The sequence below is a fragment of the Apis cerana genome, linkage group LG2 (genome assembly GCF_029169275.1).
Source record: "Apis cerana isolate GH-2021 linkage group LG2, AcerK_1.0, whole genome shotgun sequence".
NCBI lineage: Eukaryota > Metazoa > Arthropoda > Insecta > Hymenoptera > Apidae > Apis > Apis cerana.
Window position 1 is genome coordinate 15,019,938 of NC_083853.1, and position 23,777 is coordinate 15,043,714.

General features: G+C 25.7%; 4 protein-coding genes across 8 annotated transcripts; all 4 read left to right on the top strand.

The window, feature by feature from the left end:
• The first annotated feature begins 520 nt into the window (after positions 1 to 520).
• Positions 521 to 6,970, top strand: LOC108003744 (general transcription factor IIH subunit 1). Its single transcript, XM_017066220.3, has 8 exons — positions 521 to 678; positions 1,708 to 1,919; positions 2,204 to 2,405; positions 2,477 to 2,633; positions 2,762 to 3,310; positions 3,393 to 3,720; positions 3,889 to 4,064; positions 4,143 to 6,970. The coding sequence occupies exons 1-8, from the start codon at positions 542 to 544 to the stop codon at positions 4,263 to 4,265; spliced, it is 1,884 nt and encodes a 627-aa protein (XP_016921709.2). The 5' UTR covers positions 521 to 541; the 3' UTR covers positions 4,266 to 6,970.
• Positions 6,083 to 13,953, top strand: LOC107992994 (uncharacterized). 4 transcript variants are annotated; one of them, XM_062071652.1, is made up of 11 exons: positions 6,083 to 6,398; positions 6,492 to 6,719; positions 7,216 to 10,832; positions 10,916 to 11,328; positions 11,752 to 11,778; positions 11,887 to 12,024; positions 12,104 to 12,225; positions 12,301 to 12,425; positions 12,521 to 12,804; positions 12,873 to 13,055; positions 13,145 to 13,953. In XM_062071652.1, exons 3-11 carry the CDS (start codon positions 7,460 to 7,462, stop codon positions 13,394 to 13,396), a joined length of 4,917 nt encoding a protein of 1,638 aa, XP_061927636.1. In that variant the 5' UTR covers positions 6,083 to 6,398; positions 6,492 to 6,719; positions 7,216 to 7,459; the 3' UTR covers positions 13,397 to 13,953. The 4 variants fall into 4 exon arrangements, with proteins under 4 accessions (XP_061927636.1, XP_061927637.1, XP_061927638.1 ...); XM_062071653.1 differs by having other exon boundaries at positions 10,919 to 11,328; XM_062071654.1 differs by lacking the exon at positions 11,752 to 11,778.
• On the top strand, positions 13,431 to 21,090 carry LOC108002876 (caprin homolog). Its single transcript, XM_062071657.1, has 7 exons — positions 13,431 to 13,631; positions 16,295 to 16,431; positions 17,304 to 17,522; positions 17,636 to 17,983; positions 18,121 to 18,915; positions 19,009 to 19,303; positions 19,377 to 21,090. The coding sequence occupies exons 2-7, from the start codon at positions 16,318 to 16,320 to the stop codon at positions 19,610 to 19,612; spliced, it is 2,007 nt and encodes a 668-aa protein (XP_061927641.1). The 5' UTR covers positions 13,431 to 13,631; positions 16,295 to 16,317; the 3' UTR covers positions 19,613 to 21,090.
• Positions 21,091 to 21,386: 296 nt separating this feature from the next.
• On the top strand, positions 21,387 to 23,751 carry LOC108002877 (POC1 centriolar protein homolog A). 2 transcript variants are annotated; one of them, XM_017064840.3, is made up of 6 exons: positions 21,387 to 21,527; positions 21,727 to 22,078; positions 22,158 to 22,368; positions 22,503 to 22,702; positions 22,767 to 23,045; positions 23,149 to 23,751. In XM_017064840.3, the coding sequence occupies exons 2-6, from the start codon at positions 21,728 to 21,730 to the stop codon at positions 23,452 to 23,454; spliced, it is 1,347 nt and encodes a 448-aa protein (XP_016920329.1). In that variant the 5' UTR covers positions 21,387 to 21,527; position 21,727; the 3' UTR covers positions 23,455 to 23,751. The 2 variants fall into 2 exon arrangements, with proteins under 2 accessions (XP_016920329.1, XP_061927645.1); XM_062071661.1 differs by having other exon boundaries at positions 21,507 to 22,078.
• The last annotated feature ends 26 nt before the right edge of the window (positions 23,752 to 23,777 follow it).

Genomic DNA, 23,777 nt, shown 5'->3' on the forward strand with positions numbered 1-23,777 from the left:
TATGTAATAAATCATAATAATATTATATTATAAAAATAAGAAAATAACCAATCAGTGTACAGTAAATTATATTTTACTCAATTCTACGAAATGAAAATAGAGGGCATCTTTTGTATACATTTTTATTACAACATTTAAAAAAATATTTTTTCATATGATATATTAAAAAATATTTCACATTTGTATTTATTTTAATTAATTACAATTTCTACTTCATATATTATATAATGTATTTATAAACATATTTTATAATTATAAAATTTATATTTCAGCGCCCTCATATAACGCATGTTTATATTGTATTGCACAGATATAACTTACGCAGTTTGAGTCAAATTCACAACTTTCTTAAAAAGAAAATATTATTATTTACTATTTGAATTTTTATGAATAATTTAAGATTGAAATAAATGAATAGAAGATATAATTATAGTTAAAATATTTGTTCAAATAAGAAAGAAAGAAGAAAGAAATATTTAAAGTACAGGAAGCATTATAGAAGTTTAGTCGAACAACAGAGTGCGGTAGTCTTAGCAGGTCGATGGTGCTGTTCGTACTGACGGTTCGTTTGCAGCCGTCTTTGCTTCGTGATGCGTCCACTGATGTGTGTTTCTGCACATGGCCGTGCCGCCCAACGGGCTTCTGTATTGTTCTACAGTTTTTCGCACTTTATCACCGGTAAATGGACTTATTATAATTAAATTTTCTATTCCAACGATTAAAAAATACGCATTTTGTGCCTTGAACTATACAAAAAACGTTTTTCGTGTCGATAATTATAATTAATGAGTCAAAAAGTGAGTCTTTGGTAATATCGCATCAGTGTTTAATTCGCGATATAGAGTTTAGCATTTTTCCTGGATTTTCAAAAAACTCATTATTTATGAAACTATAGTCGATTTTATATAACTTTATGTTATAAGATTTTATAAGTGAAGATTTTTTTTTAAGTCATTACGTTGTAATGTAATATTCAAGGACGCACAGCGACAAATAAATCATAATTCTTATATATTAATACATCTTATCTAAAATTGTATAATTCAAATATGTTACGTTATTTTATACAGAAATTGTAAAAATGAATAAAATTATAGATATTTAGCTTATTAAAAGATTTAGTGCTTTAATTATTTACTAATATAAATATCTATTGTGTATAATTATTAAAAAATTACTTGTATATATTATTATAACAATATTTTTTATAGAAATAATTATTTCATAAATTTTCATTAAATACAATTACAAATTATGAATATAAATACAATTTAAAGTTTTAGATTAAATTTTTTCTGAATAATTATATATTATGTTTACTTGTTGCTTTTATTTTTTTTTTTGCAATTTATAACTTTTAATTGAATGAGTTTGTTTATTCATTCAGTGTATTCTAATTATCTATACTAATATTTATTCTTTAAACATTTGTAAGGATTAAATATTTTATAAAAGTAAATGTTTAATATTATGTAATAAAGATTTACTTTATATAAAAATTCATAGAAATAAAATTGATTTGTAACAAAATTATTTATTTAGAGTATTTAAATTTATTTATTTAGAGTATGCTTATTTATATATTATTTATATATTTATTATATATTTAAAATATATTTATTTTAATAACATACAGTTATGATATAAGTACATATTATATATTTTTTTTATGAGCATAAAGTTTAGTTTCTGATTATTTTTTTTTAGGATCATATTTATCATTTTTAGAAGAATTATATTATATATATTATATATTACATCCACCATGACTACATCATCAGAAGATGTTCTAATGCAAGTAGGACAAGTTCGTTATAAAAAAGGAGATGGCACTTTATATGTTATGAATGAAAGAATAGCCTGGATGCTTGATAATAGAGATACTGTATCAGTCAGTCACAAATATGCTGATATTAAGTGTAAGAAAATTTGTGTAATTTGCCAAATATTGCTCAATAAAAAAATTATTGAAGAAAACTCATTTTGCTATAAATTTACTATTTACATTTTTTTGCTTTTAACATAATGATATGTTAATAATTTATCTCTATTTGTTTATGTTAACTTTTATTAAATATATTTTCATTTTTTATTTAAAAAACAAATGGATTATTGAAAATATACATTAAATATTTCTTTAAATGAATTTCAATTAATAAAACTGATATTAATATATTATATTATAGTATATTTTCTTTTTTAGTACAAAAAATATCACCAGAAGGAAAATCAAAAATACAACTACAAGTTGTATTGCATGATGGTTCATCATCTACATTTCATTTTGTAAACAGAAATGGACAAGAAGCACAAATTAAAGATCGTGATGATGTAAAAGAATTGCTGCAACAATTATTACCAAAATTTAAAAGGAAAGTAAATAAAGAATTGGAAGAAAAAAATAGGTAAAATCTTTTATATTATAATGTTTAGTTTATATTATTCATATAAATAAGATATAATATTTTTTTAATAGGATGCTTCAAGAAAATCCTATACTGCTTCAATTGTATAGGGATTTGGTTATTACACAAGTTATTTCATCTGAAGAATTTTGGTCACAACATGCTGCAGAATATACTCAAGCTAAAAAAAGTCAAAGACAAGAAATTGGTGTAAATAGTGCTTTTTTGGTAAGAATGTTTTGTTATTAAAATTAAATTAAATATATAATTATATTCAATAATAATACATTAAATATTAAATTAATATAATAAAATTAAATTATGACAGAAAAAATTGATAAATATATTATTTATAGGCTGATATAAAACCACAAACTGATGGTTGTAATGGATTGAAATATAACTTAACTGTTGATATTATAGAATGTATATTTAAGACTTATCCAGCAGTAAAAAGAAAACATCAAGAAAATGTGCCTCATAAAATGACAGAATCAGATTTTTGGACAAAGTTCTTTCAATCACATTATTTTCATCGAGATCGTATCAATGCAGGGACCAAGGATCTTTTTACCGAATGTGCCAAAATAGATGATCAAGAACTCAAAAAAGATATTCAATCGGGTATTGATGATCCATTGGTGGATATAAGTTCTTTTGAGGATCAAACTTTAGATGAGAATTATGGAAATGGACCCAGTAAATCTGACAAAATTTCAGGAAATATTGTACATCAAAGTATGATTAAGAGATTCAATCAACATAGCATTATGGTTTTAAAAGCCAGCACTGCCAAACAACAGTCTACACAGTCCATTCAACCACAATTAAATGGCTCCACATCATCAGCAAATAAAACTACAGCATTCTCTAATCAATTAGATGAACAACCAAAGACTAAAAAGGTAAAATTATAATATGATTTATATTTATATATAATATTAATATATAATATATTTAGTAATAATATATATGTTTTATTTTCAGCTTAGAATACAAGAAAAATTAACTTATGATGATCTCGATACCAGTCATGATATAAACACAAATAATAGTACACCATTAAATTTAAATCATGTAGACAGGTATTTACATGGTCCAGTTCCAGGATACAGTAATATAGAACCAACATCTGAAGAACTTCTTATAACATTAAATCAATTAAAAAAAGAAGCAAATGGTTGGCTGACAGGAAATAGTATACCACGGCAATTAGCAACATCATTAGTTAGTCCAGCTGCAGCAGTTTCGGCCCTGGGAGAATTAACTCCTGGTGGTTCTTTAATGAAAGGCTTCAGAGAGGAAAGTCTTGGACGTAAGCATATATTATTAATTTATTTGATTAATGATTAATGAAAAGTTAGGTAAAGATATATAATATATTATTTATTTTAAATAGAACTAATACAAATTTATTTGATTAATGATTTGATAATGAAAAGTTAGTTAAAGATATATAATATATTATTTATTTTAAATATAGAATTAATACCAAAGGATTTAGAAAAAGAATTACGTAATGTATATGTATGTACATGTGAACTTCTAAGGCATTTTTGGCGAAGTTTTCCACCTACAACTCCACAGCTTGAGGAAAAAGCCATTAGAATGCATGAAGCATTACACAGATTTCATTCTGCCAAACTTAAACCATTTGAAGTAAATTTTATAAAATTTTATATATTTTGTATACATTAATTTATTTTATCGTTATATCTTAAATGTTTGTTTTTCTAGGATCGTGTTCAACGAGATTTTTCTGCTGTTAGTCAACATTTGACAAATCACTTAAATCAGTTATTAAATACAGCATATAGAAAATTCGCAGTTTGGCAACAACGTAAGATGCAAATGAGGTAGCCATTAAATAATTTGTCGTATAATTGAAAACAACGTGAATAAAGTTGAGCAATATTGATCATCTTATATATATTGCATTTTATAATGTTACCGTAATTAGGGATTGATATGGGTGTATTTCACAAAAACCAAAGCTAAATCGTGTCATGCATCCTATGCTGCCACATTGTTTATTTATTCTTACATAATCGTGTTTATTATTGTTTAAAAAAATTTTCATAAATATGTTACTTTACTTCATTTATAAGAGAAACTTCATTTCATTAATATTTTCATAATACATATAGCACATAAATTATTTATTTTTTTCCATAGATTATTATGTATCATATTAAACATCTTATATTATTTGATCATTAATATAAGATGATGATGATGCTAAAAACAAAAATTTAAATACATAAAAAAATGTAGAATAAATATTTATAAATTTCCAAACAAATTACATATGATTGCATATAAAATGTTTAAAATTTATAAAATGTAATTACATAGATAGATACATGTTAGGCGCAATGTTTATTGTATGATATCAAAGTAGCTGTGATACTGCCACTGTATTATACTAATAGAAATTTCATTGTTTTAATCTTTGATTGTTTTTAAATTACAAATATTTTCTATTCGCATTAATGAACTTCTTTTTGACATATCATATATAATTAAAAAATATTTTATACAATCTCTAAATTCTTTTTGTAATGTAGTTTGTATTTTAAATGAAATAAATTCTTTTTTATTCAAAAATTTATTCATATACAGTGGCATCAGTATACTTTTTATGATATCTGCGATATACTCAACTAAGTGTCTTAATTGTTGAATCCTATTTTTTTTTTTTTTTTTTACGTTATTGAGTAAAGCAATTTGCAACACGAGATTTTGTAAACTGCCTGCTCACTTTCCCTATAGTAGCAATAATTTGGCAGTTACTGAGATGAGTGATACTTAATTCAATCAGTAAAGATTCTTGGAGATCATAATTGAAAGTTATGCTATAATGATTATTACAATATCAATTATAAATATATTCTTGCATTATCATTATAATAAATGTTATTATTATGAATTCGTATTTAGTTAATAATATCCTATTCAAAAAGTATAAGTGTCCTCTATTATTAAAATATTAAATTTATTAATATATTAAAATATAAATACTAAAATATTAATTTTAATTAATATTAAAATTATTTTATTAATAGATAAGTTATATATAATTATATCATGAAATGTTAATATTTATGGGACATTTTTGGAAAATTGATTCTAAAGATCAAACTAAAATTGGTATATAGAAATGTCAGATAAGATTTATTTACAAAGTTGTAAATAATTAAAATTCGCGAAAACAGATAACAAAATCTTTTTCCATCTTGTTTCATTTAATCAGAATTTTAATTTCTTTTAATAATAATTATTAAAAATTTAATAATAATTTTAATAATAATTAAATATTGTATAATGTTTTTTGTATATCAATTTTTATGTTTGTTTTAACCTCTAAAATCGATTTTCCAAAAGTATTTCATGAATATATTACTCATATGCATAGATTTTTCAAATTTTATTATTTAAGTCTTTAAATTATATTTAAATTTAAATTTAAATATTTAAAATAAGGTAAGATGAAAATATAAACAAATTTAATATATACAATCATATTGAATAATGCAGACATTTTTAGGAGATGAAATTGTTTATAATATAGGAATGAGTGTAGATCGATGATAAAAGTGCTCATTCCTGATTTTCTTAAAAAATCCCGCCTGTTGATTCTTTTCTTTAATTCATAATCAGTAGATGGCGCAGTTTATTGTTGATTTCGTTCAAAATGGCGGCCTGTAATGGGCACTGTGGGGTAATATTGTTCGATTCCCCGCGATAAATGAGACCATGCAGAGTTAACTCGCCTTGGTGTATGTGCGAGTATTGAGTCTAGATTGTATCCGGAATGTACACTTTTCTTCGAATGGTTAAATCATGTAAGCGCAATCATAGTGCCAGCCGATCGTGTGTCGTGCATTGGCTAAGTTTGTGTAGCCATATTTATTGTGTTATTCGGCAAGACGTTATATCTTATACACCGGCAAATGTAATTGGTAATGAAGACATATGGCTTTATTATTAAAGGTAAAATCATTGTTTCAACATTTATTTTTGTAAAAAATGTGACAATTTTGTTATCTGTAACAAAAAGAGATTATAACATATAAAACATTTAAGGACCTTAGGACAATAGGACATGAAAAGACGCTACACTGAGTTCTCTTCAATTCTTCAAAAACGGCGCACATTGATTGTTTCTTTTTCAAACTACAATTACTTTCTCTCTCTCTTTTTACAATTTCCAAACGGTGCAAGTCGTGCAATATCTTAAAACTTATTTGTGGTATCCTTGTTATCCTTAGCACACATTGTGTTGTGTGGTGCATTAAGGATTTTACGAAAAAAGTGAGTATTTTTTTTTATTAAATCATATACAATTGTAATAATCAATTTAATAATTTATGTATTTATTTATTTATAATATTTTAAACATAAAAAAAAGGAAATGTGCTAAAAAATTTAATATATCTATTGTTGTGATGTATGATCATTTGACAATTTATTTACTAAATAATATTTAAATAGTGTATTATATAATTATGTATTAAATGTTTTTAAAATATTTTCATAAAATTTTTTTCATTGTATTATTATAATATTTGTGTAAATGATTTTATTCTTCCCTTCACAAAATCCTCTATTAGTAATAAAACCTAATTACAATATATTATTATATTAATATTTTAAATAAATGAAATTATGTATTAAAATTTCTTTATAATATATAATATAAATATGTAATACATGTAAATTATTATAAATAATTATATATAAATATCATCTTTATAATATTTATTTTATATGTTATTAAATTATGTATAAAAACTCTATATTTTTTCAGAAAAAGATGGGGCAACTATTATATCACATTATCAGCCCTAATTATTGGATAAAGGTTTATAAACCATATACACAGTGAAAGAGATTTTATTAATTTTTTCTACTTGTATATAAGAAATGGATATACAAAAGTTTCAACAAAAAGTTGTGTTATGAATATCAGAAACTATATATATAACATTTATATATATATAAGAGCCTGTTGTACATAAACAAGCTAGGCACTATCGTGCCAAGCTTGGGTAATGGATCCTGTTCGTCCATGGTATGCAACATATAATCGTCTTGCTGCAAGTAGTGCAAATAGTACATTTCAACCAACAACTTCAAGCACAAACAGTGATTTTGTATCTCATCACTTAGCAACAGCTGCTACTCAAGCAGTTCCTTCAACAACATCACAATTACTTTTGCAAGCAGCTCATACAACTGCAACTCTGGCGGGACAACCATCTCCATTCAACCCAGGGGGGTTTTTGTCTCCACCCCCTGTGGGATATGATGTTTTTACACCCTTGTTTCATCATCCTAATCCTAAACAAGCACATTATGTTACTCAACATAGGCAAGCTCTTGCTCAAGCACAAGTGTCAGTAACAAAACAAAATACTACAACAGAATCTGACATTCCTGTACTAAGAGAAAATTATAGTTCAGCACATCAGTCAACATTTTTTGAACATCAAGGTGCGGCAACATCGCCTACAACATCTACATTGGCTTGGACTCATCAGAACAATGCACAATTACCTAGTCCATTTGGTATTCTGCCTCATGAAAGTGTTGTTCCTTCATCCCCAGGACCGTCATCTACTACAAAACCAGCTAGTGGTGTTTATGAAAATACGTTTAATTCTAATTTTGCTACAACACAAACTATAAATAATTTAAACTCTCAATTAACTACACCTTCGGTTTCTGCTGCTGAATTTAAATCATCCAATTTTCCAGATAGTAAAAAGACAGTAAATATAAGGCCTCAATCACCAACAGTAAGTGTTAAATCAGTAGTTTCTACATCACAAACAAACAGCAATCAAAATTTTTTTCAACCAGTATCTACTACATTCAATTCTGAAACATTAGCAAATAATTATTCTACTGGTAATGGAAATCAAACTTCAAATGGGAAAATACAATCTTCTCTTCAACATCACCAATCATGTATTGTTTCAACTACAAATAATACAAATAATACGACCAATAAAGAATATAGAATTCCTCAACCACCTGCTAGATCAATTGCATCAACAACTATATTTTTAAATACATCTATCAGATCTGTATCTTCTCAAATTCAAGATAAACAATCAACTAGAAATTTCGCTTCGCCTCCCCATAAAGCAACTTCTACATCTCAACAAAATATTCAAACTAAAGCACAGACAAAAATATATCCAGAATTAAATACACACAGCAGTGAACATAGACGAAACGAACAAACATCTCATGATAATAGCCAATCATCTCCTATCAGTTTTTCCATTATGGATTCACGTAATTTGAATTATACTACTGGAAATAATACAAATTGTACAAATACTAGTGGGAAACTTAATAATAATCAAAGAAGTCAATCAAACAATAACTTACAAACTCATTCTCAGCAACCGCAACAACAGCAGCAGCAACAACAATTTCATGTTTTAAATCAACAACAGCAACAACAACAAACATCATATAGACATTATCTAACAGGATCTACAGCTGATTCTGAATATCATCATTCAGCAAGATCAAAATCTGCAACTTCCACTGATTCTGCTTATTCTTCTAACAATTCTACGCAAAATGGACCTGATTGTAGTGTTGTTGTGCCAAGAAGGCCAAGTCCATTACAAGCACATTCACAAGCAAGTCCATTGGGACATGTTCCAAGTCCTGCTTATCCTATGTATAATAGTCCAATGGCTACTATGTCTTCTCCTTCACCTTTACAACAACATACGGAAAATGCAAATCAATGTGCAAGTGGATCATCATATAAAGGAACTGTGCAACAACAAGTTACACCACCATCACCATTAGATGTTACTGTACCACGACCAGCATCACAAGGTCAAGTTGCTTATTCATCAGTCATTACAAGAGCTTTAGGTACTGCTGAAAATAAAACCAATTATAATACAGATAGTAAAACTTATGACAGACAGCAACAAGATTTTTCACAAACTCAAAAACAAGTTTGTTGGGAAAATGAAAATCGACAGACAAATAATAGAAAATTTTCTATTACTCTATATACTGGTGGAAATTCTGAAGTAAATCCTCAAACTTTACCAATTCAACAACAAGTACAACGAGTGCTTAATGTATCTGATAGACAACAATCATATTTTGAGTCCAGTCAAGTGACCCTACAAGATTTAAGTAGTTGTAGAGGAGATCCTATGAGTATAGTAAAAAATTTACAGACTTTACAAGGTTCATGTCAAGTACAACAACAAACGACTGTTTCTGTTGCTCCAACTGAACAACAGAAACAAATAGAAGAACGACGTAAAGCAGATTCAAATAAAAAAAGAAAAAGTTTAGAAAAAAGTGGACATAATTCTTTAAATGAAATAAGTGGAACAACAACAATGACAGAATATTTAAATAGAATACCACCCCCTGCACATCATAATACAAATCAGCAGCAACAAAATGGTTATTTTGATTTTGAAAGATGGAATTTACCTCCACCTCCTACTAAAATGTTTCCTACTGCATCAGGTGCTTTCAGTTCACAATCAACCTTACATTCAAATAATTTTGTTGGTTCTCCAGCTCATCAACATCAATCTTTAATGGTACCTCATCATCATGCCCCACCTCCTATTCCATATTTTCCAGCCTTTCATATTCCTTCAAGCCATCATCATTCACATGAATTTCAATCTTCTGTTGAAATTACACCTATAGGTTTTGGTGAAAATTCAGCAAATCAAAATCCTAATTATAATCAAGATATCAGAGATGATCAACCTAAAGTAATTGTTCCTAATATTGAAGAAGAGTTAGGTTTCCTACAACAAAATCAGCAATTGATTCAAACTGTTAGCATCTTAAATAAAGATTTCAAACGATCTAATAAAGATCCTAATTCAGGATTTATGACAAGTTATTTAAAATTTTTACAAGGTGAAAGAGAACCTTCACCTCCTCCAGCAATACGTGGTGGGAGAAAAGCAACTTGGAATAGATCAAAACCTTATATTCCTATGGAACCTAAAAAATCTGTAGAAAGTTTAGTAAATGGAGAAATAATGAAAACACAAATAGAAAAACCACCTCCACCTAAAGAAACACCAGTAATTGATTATACTAATGATCCACGATATTTTCCTTTACCTAAAGAACGAAAAAAACAGAATTTTGATTCAAGTGATGATGGTTTTACTAGTGATGATGATTTTCTATTTCCTCCTAAAAAATCGGATAAAAAAGTAACAAATACAAATACTTCCAATATAATGGAAGTAACAGTAAAATCAGAAGGTAAATCTAAAAAAGGAAGACCAATAAAACCTGGAGGACCAACAGATAGAAAAAGAAAAGCTGCAGCAGCAGCTGCTGCAGCAGCAGAAGCAGCAATGATTACTACAATTAATAAAATTTCTAAAAAATATGAAGAAGGTAAATATATATATATATTTTTCTATTAGATTAAAAAAATATTTTATAATTGAATATATTTATTTCTTTTTCTTTTTTTATAGTAGATCCTTTGCTTTTACCTCCAAGACGTGAAACATCTAGAAGAAAAGCAAAAGAAAAAACCTCAGTAAAACAATTTTTAGATCGACAACAGGGTATAGATTATTTTGATAACGATGAAGAACAGGGTGATTCTGATTCTGATCCTGCTTGGACACCTGCTGTAAAATTAGTTGGAGATGAAGAAGAAAAGAAAAAGAAACGTGGAAGACCTGTTATTACTAAAAAAAGTAGAAAAATTTTAGAAGAAGAGGATTATTCTCCTAGTGATGTTGTTGTTTCAAAGAAATCAAGTAGAAAAAAACATGAAACACCATCAAAAACTTCTAATGTTACTGGAAAGTTATCTTGTAAAATAGATGAGAAACTTTTAGCATCTATCAGTGATGAAGATATTGATATTTCACCATTTAAGGTATATAATTTAATAATACTATTTCTATTTTTTATATATATATATTACATATTTTATATATAAAATAGCATATAAATGATAAATTTACTTTTTTATTAAATGATTTATTTAGAATAATAATTATAAATAATAATAATTTTTTTTAGAAAAATTTAAAAATAATAAATCAATTAAAAATTATATGATATTTCTGATATTTAATTTGTTTTTTTATTTTCAATTTATTTATTAATATGTTTGGTTTTTTTCAATAAGAATAGAAATTGTCATAATAAATAGATACATATGCAATATATTTTACCGTATTATATAATATATATAATATATAAATATGATATTTGTATTTTATATATACACATATATATATACATATATGTATATCTGATATTTTGTATTTGTAATATATTTATATATTGCATGCAGCATTTTGTGGATGAATTAGATGATGTGGTAATATTTTATATGATGTTATACAAGAATATCAGATTTATATCAGAATTATAATAAAATATTTTAATTATTTAATTTCTAAGCATTATTTTATTATATATTTTTCAGTCTGGAGAATTTGTTGTAATCAAAACAGATTTAAATGAAGAATATCCTCCTCTTTGGAGAATAGATGGTAAAACATTATTACAAAAATATGAACCATTTAAATCTAATGGCAAAACTTTATATCGAAACATATCTACGGTAATAGATTATTATTTTTTTAAACATTTGTAATTTTCTATTAAATTATATATATATATATATATTAATCATCTTCTAGTACTCGGGTTGGGCACCACAAAATCGACATATATATCAACAAGTTCCAGTAAAATTCTTACAACAAGGTAAAGCAGAAACAATAGTAGAGTTTTTAAGAGATGAAATGATTATTGATAATAAGTAAGTATTATTATTAGATAGTATAAGTAATATATGAAAATTAAATAAATAAGAAATTATTTTTTTGGTTTTTAGTGAATGTATTGATAAATCTATGAAGGATACTGAAAAATATCAAGATAATTTTGAAGTATACATTCAAACATTAATATCACAAGCTTTGGATTCTAATTTTCTAACAGAAATATTTCAAGAACAAGGTTAACTTTCTATTTAATATAATTATATATTAAAAAAAATTTTTTTCATATATAATTTACACACATAAATTTTATTTAATTATTTTAATTTATAGATGATTATTTCTTATCAAATGTAAAAACTGTGGATGAAGTAACAGAAGAAAGGAAACAACGGCTTCTATCTACAACGAAATGGCGATCAAATGTTATAAATGCAATATCAACTTGGCCATGTCTTAACGTTCTTAAAGACATACCATTTACAGAATATAAAGGAAAGTCATGTGCTGGATGCCAACAGTTTAAAATTCATGCTAGAGTTCTATTGTATGGTCAACCATACAATGCTACTACATTAGAAGGTTCTCCACCTGATCCAAGAATACCTCAAGAAAAAGTACTTAAATTATTTTTTTGATTATTATTTAAAAATTTATTTATATAATTAGTTAATTAATTTTTTAGGATTTTTTATTGTGTCGAATATGTCAAGCAAAAGTTGCTTTATATAATAAGGTTGCACATCAGAAATATTTAATGTTTTTGGAATGTGCAAGAAGAGTTGCAGATAAGAGAATAGCAGATCCTCATAAAGATACCACAATAATATTAAATGAATTATTAGCTGATGAAACATGGTTAAATCAAGTAAGTCAAAATATTTTTTAAATATTTTAATACTATGAAAATATTTATTATTAATATTTATATAACTTAAAAAAACATAATTTTTTCAGTTATTTAAAGAAGTTAGAACAATCTGGGCAGAAATAGATAATTTGGAACATCAAGCAAAAACAAAATCAAGTTCAAAATCAATATTTTCTTCTACAGCAAGTAGTGCAGAAGAAATGAATGAAAATGTTTCAATAAAACAACCAATTGAAATGACTGCTAATATTTCGGATTCACAGGTGCCTACACAGAAAACCGAAGAGACTTCTGAAATAGTGTCTTGCGATGTGCAAATGAGCAGTATACCATCTTAGTGGTGCTACAATAATAGAAATTGGCTCCATTTTATACAATGCCTGAAGAGCATTAAAGATTTAGTGTGTATTGACTTAATGGACATGAAGGAGACCAAACATTTAAATATTGTATTTTGATGATAAATATTTAAATTGAGTTAATATAATATGCTGTGAAACGAATGGTGAAGATAAACGTTAATGTGTAATCAAGAAATTGTAGTTATAGTGATAACAAGTAGTGAATGATGAGGTAAGTAAAAAGGTGATTTAAAAAGTGTATAAATATCAGACATATGTATATAAAATATTCATCTCTACGTTAAAATTTTAGAAATGAGCCCAACTTTGCCATTTTAATAGCATGATAATAGAGATTTACGAATGTTTGTGTGCATAAATATTTAGTTCTAGATTTGTATCGTGATAATCTAATGTAATGATAAGGTCTGATATGTTAAGATCTGAAAAAAAATGCGAAAGACAAATGATTTTAAAATATAAAGTGATAAAACATAAAACGTCACAATCTTTGTAATATATTTAAAATACATCATACTTTCTATAACTACAAAGTTCTGTGCAAAATGCAGAAACTGTTATATTGTTTGTTCCTGTAATTATAACTTTTAAAATCGAACATTTTCTTTATGAATTAGTTTACATGTATTTTTTTTTAATAATTTAACAAATGTAAACGATATTTATGTGCATGTTAATTTGTATATAAGCAGATCATGCAACTACAAAATTTATACATATGAAATACGTTAGTAATATTCAGAAGTGTTCCAAAATAGCATTCTGTTAATAAAATGCTTCATGATAAATGCAATATTTTGAAAATATACATTGTTTTCTTACTAGAAAATATTAGACACTTTGTAAAACATTTGTATATAGAAATACTTTTAATAAGATTAGGATTATATCTTGACTTCTAATTCAACTATATGTATTATATCTTCCATTATAATTCCAGCTTAATAATTCAAATTTCTAAGTTCTTCCATCTTAAAATAACTTTCATAAGATAATTCCATTCTCATTTTATAAAATACGAACAAAATATTAATATCACTTTAGATCATTTATTTTTGTGAATAATCTTGTGACTAGCAACATGCGCATATTATATATGAAGTATGAGTGAATGTTCCAAAAAATGTATCTATTTTCATAGAAATCTTGGTAATATCAGTGCTTTAAAATGTCTAATCTAATGAGCAAAATTACATTTTTTATAATACCATATAATCAGAGTTTACATCATATCTTCCTTTTCAAATCTTATATAGTAATCAATAAAAAATAAACAAATTGTTAATAAAGAACACATTATTAAAATTAAATCAAATATAATTAATTATTTAGAAGTATCTAAGCTTCTAATGTTTTTTCAAGACTTAATAATTTTAATAGTAGTTATTCTATTTAGTAATTATATATATATTAATTTAATAATATAATTTTAAAAAATTTTACTTTGCTATAAAATTTTTAAGAATTTCAAATATAAATACATCTTGATAAGATAATTAAAAATACTTTTATAGGTGACTTTCAATAGCTAATATAAAATTAAAAATAAAATAATATTTGCTAACAAATTTTTTATATGTTAAATGTTATACTTCAAATTGAATTATCATTACTGTGTTAAAATAATTATTGTATCATAATTTTTGTGTTATCATTGTTTAAATCTTTAAATCTTAAGTTTTTTAAGTTTTTTAATCTATTTTTAGCTTTCTTAAGAAAAATATATTCTCTGAAAAATGAGAATGGTGATATGCGTGTGTGGCGCGATGTATTTTTCAAAGATGATATATCAAATTATATTTGTAAATTATATATACGAAAATATGATGGTAAGAACAGGTGACTACTATGATAAAATTATAGAATTTTAGACATCTTTCATATGCTATAGTAAAATGAAATTATTGTATTAGCGATTATTATCGGGTTACCGAGTTGTATAATAAATTATTGGAGAAAATTAATAACATGCAAAAATGCGGGCATTTGGTCACTGATGCAATAAAGAAATGTATGCAGTTACAAAATATTTTCTTTTTAGCAAATGTGCCATGCAATATTTCATATTGATAAACAAGCTGGTGCTATGTATATATTCATTTATTGTTCACAAAAATTTCATTCAAAAATTTTAATCATTTAAGATTCATTAGAATATTATTAATAATTTGTTTAAAAAATTAACAAAAATTTACAGAATTAAAATATATATAGCACTAGCTTTAAAATGTTATATTAGCATATAGAAGGTAATATTGTTATATTGTATTTTTTTAAAACAAATATGTATGTTTATTTTTTCAACTGTAAACTTATTACTTTCTAAATCATGATCAAGTATACTTTCTTAATCATGAGGTTACAGTATTTCTGTTACTACGATTTAAAAAAGAAGATATGATAAAAAAAATAGCAAAATTTTACTTGGATAATTTATGTTTTTATTAATCTTTTTTCAATAAAATGAAAAATTTTATAAGACTGTGTATTACTAACATCTTATCTAACTATTATGTATATTATTCAATATCCATTAAATCCATGATTTTATAAATTTTTATTTTTAATAGTTTATTTTATATACATATATATACATGTAATATTCTAATATATGTAAATTTGATTATTTATTTTATGCATTGTAATTATAAAACATATAAATAGTTTTTATTTCTAAATCTAATAACTTTTTTTTGTTTTACTATATCATATTATTTCATAATTTATATACTGAATGGTTTTCATGCAAAAGGTTCTAGAAAAAATAGTTACAGCACTGATATAGAGGTTAAGTACAAAATCACAATGAGCATGCGCTTATGATTGCTTCTCTTTCCCCGTTCCCCGCAACACCGTTACTATTCTGATTTCCAGTTCGCGTTTGTTGCCCGTGAAGGATGCCTTCTGCCAACCCTAAACTAGAAAAACAGGCCTCTACGGAGACCGTAGATCCTATACGCCAAGCAATTATCGTTATCGAGCATAAGATACGAAATCTTGAAAAGCGTAAGGTAAGTATTTGAATAATATGCATATAAATATTGTCGAGAAAATTACCTGTCAGTTGATAGCTTTTACGGTGCAATCCGCCATGATTGGATACGCCATGTGCTCACGTTTGAGATTTCGTAGGTATCTGATTATTATATTGTGAAGAGTTAATTATTGTTATTATATTTTGAAACTAGAAATTTTTCATTAAAACTAAATGAAAGCAAAATTATTTTTTTTTGTTCAATTAAACATCCAAGTTTGTAGTTATGAATCTCATGTCATGGCGGTATCTTCTAAAGAAATGTACAAAACTTTACGTGACACGCTTTCTAGCCGCTACCGGTATATTACATTGTGAAATAATATTTTTCATTTAACAAAATATTATAAATTTAAATATGAAATTTAAATACATAAATTGCATTGAAATACGTTTTAATATATAAGAAATTCTTTATTTGTCTTCGTTTATAATATTTGATAAATTTATTTTCTGAAAATATACAATTTCATAAAGAAATTAAAAATTTGTATAAAAATTTATTTTTTTAGACAAAAATAAATCATTATATATATACATAGATTTTTATTTATTTAAACTTAACAGTTCTATAAAAGTAATTCTCTTTAAATGAATTAATTAGTTTGTCTAAATTATATATGTAATGCGTGTACATATACGCACATATATGCAATATATATATAATACATATATATATTATTAAAAAAATTAATTTTTTCTTTTTTTTTTTTACAAAAATTATTTTTATTTTATTATATGTATTATTTATATATTGTAATTTTTTATTTTATTTATTTTATTAATTTTATTAATTATATTATAATATTTTAAAAATATAATAATATTAACAATATATGTTATATTTAGGGAAAGTTAGAATCATATAGGGATCTTCAGAAAAATGGAAGAGAATTAAATGCAGATCAAAAAACAGCAGTAGCCAAATATGATGAAGTTTTACAAACATTGGATATTACAAAAGAATTATATAAACAAATTGTTGGAATTGCACATGATGCAGTTAAACAACAAAAAAAATTGGCAAGAAAAGAAGCCATTGAGAGAATGCAACAAGATATTGCAAAGGTAAATTAATTACTAATTTATATATATATATTATAAATATTATATATTAGGATTTATAATATAAATAATTTATTTCAGTTTATTGAATGTTTTTTATTTATTAATTATTTTAGGTGAGAGAAGTTCTTCTTATACAAGATGCATTAATGAATATGGGTACAGAATCTGTAAGAGAAGATTTCCTTGCTGGAAAAAATGGTGCTGTAAAATTATCAGAAGAGGATTTAAAATCTTTAGACAGCTTGTATAATGAAGTTATGATGAAACATCATCGAGAAGAAGGAGAACCAACATTCCTTCAACAAGTGCAGAAAGTAGCAGAACATTATGTAGCTATTGTTGATGGAAAACAAAGAGAAGTTGTTGGCACAACTTACAATAAATTAAAGGAAATTATTACTTCAATTAATCAATGTGGGTATTTTGATCAAGTTCATGAAACTGAAGCTGTAGTAGAAGAAGTAAGTATTTATATGTTAATTTGTATTTTATATATAATGTTATTTTTTTAATTTTATAATGTGTAATTAATTTATAAACAAAATTAATTAAAAAATTAAGAAAGAAGAAATGATAAAATTTTATTAAAATTTTATAGGTTACAGAAGCAGTTGCAGAAACTCAAATATCTGAAACTCCTGTGCAAGATCAAGTCAATGAAGAATATAATACCAATGACAGACACATTCCACCTGAGTCAATGATTCCAATTCCTAATTTTCCAGTACAAGTTGCTCCTCTTCCTGTTGTTTCTGGCACTACCCCAGTTTCTGGTCCAATTCCCGTAGTTGCACAACCCATTCCTCATCCAGCTGCACCAGTTGAAACATCTTATTATACAAATGCAACAGGATTTGTTCCACAGCCACAACAACAACAACAGCAATCTCAACAAACTCAACAACAACCACCACAAGCTCCCAGAATTAATGATGTTATAGGCACACCAAATTTCTTTTTCTTACAAGAATCAGAACTTGATTCACCAGATGTTACATCTCAAGCACCCATTGTATCACACATTCCTGCTGCTGTTAATGCACCTATTCCTTCACAAACATTTACAAATCAAAATTTTGCAAATGCACCAGTAGTAGCACAACCAGTTATATATCAACATCAACCGCCACAGGATATGTCCCACATTCCTGGATTTGCTAATCCTAATCCACCACCACCTATTCCAATGCCACCTTCTCATCAACAACCAAATATGCAGTATAGTCCTCAGCATCCTACAACTTTTCAACAGCAACCCCAACAACAACAACAACAGCAGCAGCAGCAACAACAACAACAACAACAACAACAAGCTCCTTCACAACAAGTATCACAACAAGCACAAACTCAGACTTTTGAACATCAACAAGAAAATCAACAACAAACTATTGAAGTATATTACAAATATTATTACTAATAAAATAACATTTTAAAATAAACAAAATATTAAAATGTTATTTTTTTTTCTTTTTTTTCTTTTTTTAAGGAAAAAACTGAAGAAAATCAAGATGAAACAACAGCACCAGAATCAGAATTAGAACAACCTAATGAATCCGTAGATTGGTGTCAGATGACTGAAACTAATGATTGGAATCCGACAGATCAATCACAACAATCTGCTCAAGATTCACAACAAACTCAACAACAAACATCTCAACAAACTTGGGGTGATCAACAACGTAGTGGATACAGAGGTAGAGGTGGACGAAGGGGCAATTCTAATGGATATAATGGAAGAGGTAGGGGCGGTGGTTATCAACAAAATGGTCGCGGAGGACAAGGTATAAAGTATTATATTATTTATTAAAACAAAAGATTTTAATACATTTGATTAAATTATAATTTTATATTTAGGAACATATTATCGTAATGACAGCAATTATCAAAATGGTTATCAACAACGATCTTGGGGAAATAGCGAAGGAAATAGCGGTTATAATTCTGGTTATAAAAGAGGCGGTGGTGGATCAAGAGGTGGAGGTCCACGAGGTGAGCGTGGTATGGATAGAGGTCGAGGACAGTTTCGCGGTCAAAGAGGTGGAAATCGTGGCGGTTATGCGCCCCGTGGTAAACCTCATACGCAACAGTAATAAAATGCGATAGAGTTATGCACATATGAACCATAAATAATGTTTTAAGATCGTAATTCAATTGTCTATTTATGAAAAAACCTAAGTCGTATCTTTAATACATACAAAAGCTTGGAAAAACTATACCAAGAATTTTAACATGTAAAATAGCAATTTCATTGTTCTAGATCGTTGTTTAATAGTTGTAAATGATTAATTAATTATATTCATTCGATATTATATTCATACATATTAAGCAAATAACATAAAACATAAAAAATATTAATATATATGTAATTTTAAATTTAAAAAAAATTTCATTTAATCAATGGAATAAGATATTTTGGTATATTTTTTTTGCGGCTTAGGATATTTCTTAAATGAGACATTGAATATAAAAATTTTGCATTTGAATTTGGTATCTACAATTATCAAAAGAAGATCTATTAATATTGACAAAGAGTTATACAGATGTAACAATGTGATATAAGGAAAGATTAACCAAATTTAGAGGCGTGAACCCACCATGCAAGTATTATTGTGTTGTGACAGAAGGCAGTTTTCACAGGGCAACAACAGCTGATCAACAAAGATTAGAAAAATAATTTTATTATAAAAAAATACAAAAAAAAATGAGAACTCATACAAGCATTTCACGCAAAGACACAAGGATGTATTTAACGAATAACGTTAAAGTAATTACACGAATAGATGAACTGCACGACCATCTCTTTGTCTTGCGGCGCATCGTTCTAGAGAATTTTTTAAAATACCAGAAAAAAGAGGATACAGTGAGCAATGCCTTCTTCTAGTGCTATATATCTTCTTGACTTCATATTCCATTTTCGGTCTATGAATCTATGAAGTATTTAGAAAGTTAAAGTTGTCGAGATTTAGTAGTTGGAAAAATGAAAGATTATAATGTAATATGTGGATACATAAAGACGTTTTTCATGAAACATGTTTCATGATTGCTACTAATTACTTCGCTCCTTTTACTGTTTTTTCTGTGTGATTCCAAAATTCTTTACGGTCGCCTATGCATTTGGCCAAGTAAAAGAGATTGCAGTGCAATGTCAAGTTTATAAAGCAACATTACCTGATTTTTTTTATCGCAAAATATATATGATTATTTTTAAAAAAAAAAAAAAGAAGCGATAGTGCGGAGCTTTAGCATGTAAGTCGAGTGTACAATTACTGACTAGAGGTAAAGAAGGCATATTTGTACAATATGCCATTGACAAAAGCCACGCTCACACCGCCAAACACGTGATGAAAAGTATCGTATTGTATTTCGTTTGTACATTTGTGTTTAATCACCTCCATCTACAGTTATGTTCAACTATCCTATGAATACCTATGTATCTTCCAAATAAAGATCTAATTCAACCCTGCTAACTAGCCTACGTATCGTACTCGTCATTGTCGACATGAGAAACGTTTCATTCTTCAGCTTGTTCTCAAATAAAAAAATCGAATAAAGTATTTGATTAATCATATTTTATTAATAATGTCTGTTTTGAAATTTTTTTCTCACTCTTTTTTTTTAGTAAAATTATGACTTATTAAAATTACGAATATTTATTTTATTTAATTAAAATATAATAATAAAATAGCTATATATATAATATATATAATAATTATAAAATAGCTATATGTAATAATAAAATAACTATTCGAATTTCGCGCTTCTACATCTGTAACATAGTATTTTAATTGATTATCGTAGTCAAAATTCGTTTTAAATTGAACGTGGTTAAAATCTTGTTTGATATGTGAGTTAATATAATACTGATAATATAAATATTTTATTATTTTTAATAAAATTATATATATTAAGTATATATTTTGTATTGCATATGTAATAAAATGCAAATATATCTTTAAAACAATTATAATATAGATATATAATAATAACTGATGTGATTAAGAAGAGGTAATGTTTTTTATTTTTTTTTTAAATTTATTAAAATAAAATCAATTATATTTAAAATATATATGTATTAAAATCATAATTATATGTATTACGTGTATATTATGAAATACTTTGTACGTATATTAATAAGTTTATTTAGGTTAAGAATATTTAATTTTTTAATATTAAATGAAAATTTTTATACAATTTATTATATTAGAATGATGATTGAAACTGCTTGTGACCCTACAATAGAAAAACATTTTAAAGGACATGAAAATATTATTACAAGTTTATGTTTTCATCCTGAAACTACTCAATTAGCATCAAGTAGTTCAGACAAAAGTATAATATTATGGAATCTGAAAGAATCTGTAAGGGCTTACAGATTTTTTGGACATAAAGATGTAATTTTTGATGTAACTTATGCACCATCGGGAGAAGTGATAGCTACTGCTTCTAGAGATAGATCTGTCATAATTTGGGTTCCTAAAGTTACAGGACAATCTTTAGATTTTAAAGCACATTCAGGTGCTGTTAGATCAGTACAATTTAGTCCAGATGGAGAAAAGGTATTTATATTTTAAATGATAAATGATACATAAATTAATTTTTGATCAAATAAATATATATATATTTTTTTATACGTAGTTAATTACTGCATCAGATGATAAAAGTGTTAAATTATGGATGGTATGTCAAAGAAGATTTCTTATGTCATTTGTATGTCACACAAGCTGGGTCAGATGTGCTAGATTTTCTTTAGATGGTAGACTTATAGTTTCTTGTAGTGATGATAAAACAATAAAATTATGGGATGTTATCAGTGGACAATGTATTAAATCTTTTAATGATGTAAAAGGTATAATAATATATAAATTATATTTATATTAAAAATGAATAATTTTTATTGTCTTTCTTTCTCTAAAATGTTATAGTTTATTAAGGATTTTTAAATTATAATCAAAATATTTCTATCACTAAATTTCTTATTAGCTTACTCTACACATGTGGAATTTCACCCAAGTGGTTATGTTATTGGATCTGCAAATACAATTGGTTGTGTAAAATTATATGATATACGTACTGGTTCTTTATATCAACATTATGCAACTCATAAGGGTTCAGTAAATATGATAAAATTTCATCCAAAAGGAAATTTTATATTAACTGCATCTGATGATTCAACAATGAAAGTAAATATTTTTTTTATATTTTAATAATTTCTTTGTATAGAATTTATCAAAAACTATAAAATAGGTTTTAGATTTGTTAGAGGGTCGTCCAATTTATACACTTAAAGGACATGCAAATGGTACCAGTGTAACATCAGTAACATTTTCTTCTAATGGAGAATTTTTTGCTTCTGGTGGAACAGATCATCAATTATTAATGTGGAAAACAAATTTTGATAAGGATGATATTGCTCGAAAAATTTCTAGATATTTAGTTTCACCTGTTAAAGAAGTAGAATTAAAAATTAAGGATGAAAAATTACATAAAGATGATGATATATCTGGAGGAGAAGAAGAAATAGAAGTAATAACAATTTTAAAACACATTATTTATATATAAATGTTTGCACAGTTTAATATTCATAGCCAATATTTAAATTATAATTTAAAATATTTTATCATTTTAGTCATTAGATGAAAAATATGATATTACAAATTTAAAAAATGGAAGAATTCATTGTGAAATACCAGATACTGGAATTTTAAATGAAAATTTAGAATATAGAGTAATAAATATGAGAAATCAAAGACCTTTTGAAAAAGGTCGTATTGTAAACATATCACATTTACCTAAAGAATCCCCTGATTTAAATAGAGTAACATGTTCAAATGGAATAGTAGATGCACTTAATGAACAAGTACAATCGTTAAGTGATGCTGTTACTATTTTAGAACAACGTTTATCAGTATTAGAAGAAGAGTTAAGAAAATAAGTTTTTATATTTTATTTAAAAAATTATTTGATTATATAAGTAAATAATAAATATTTCTAAAATATATATTTAAATTGTACTTAATATTTTCTAAAATTAATTTCAAAATAAAAATTTTTTAATTAATATTTTATATGTTATTAAAAATAATTTTATATGTTATTAAAAATAAATTTCTAAGTATTTATTTGCATTTATGCATGATTTGAAATTTTAATGTAAAAAGAGCTACATTTAATACAATAATTTTATAGACGAAAATAAATCTTATGATATAATAAAATATAATTAAACGTATACTATATTTATTTTTTTATTCCTAA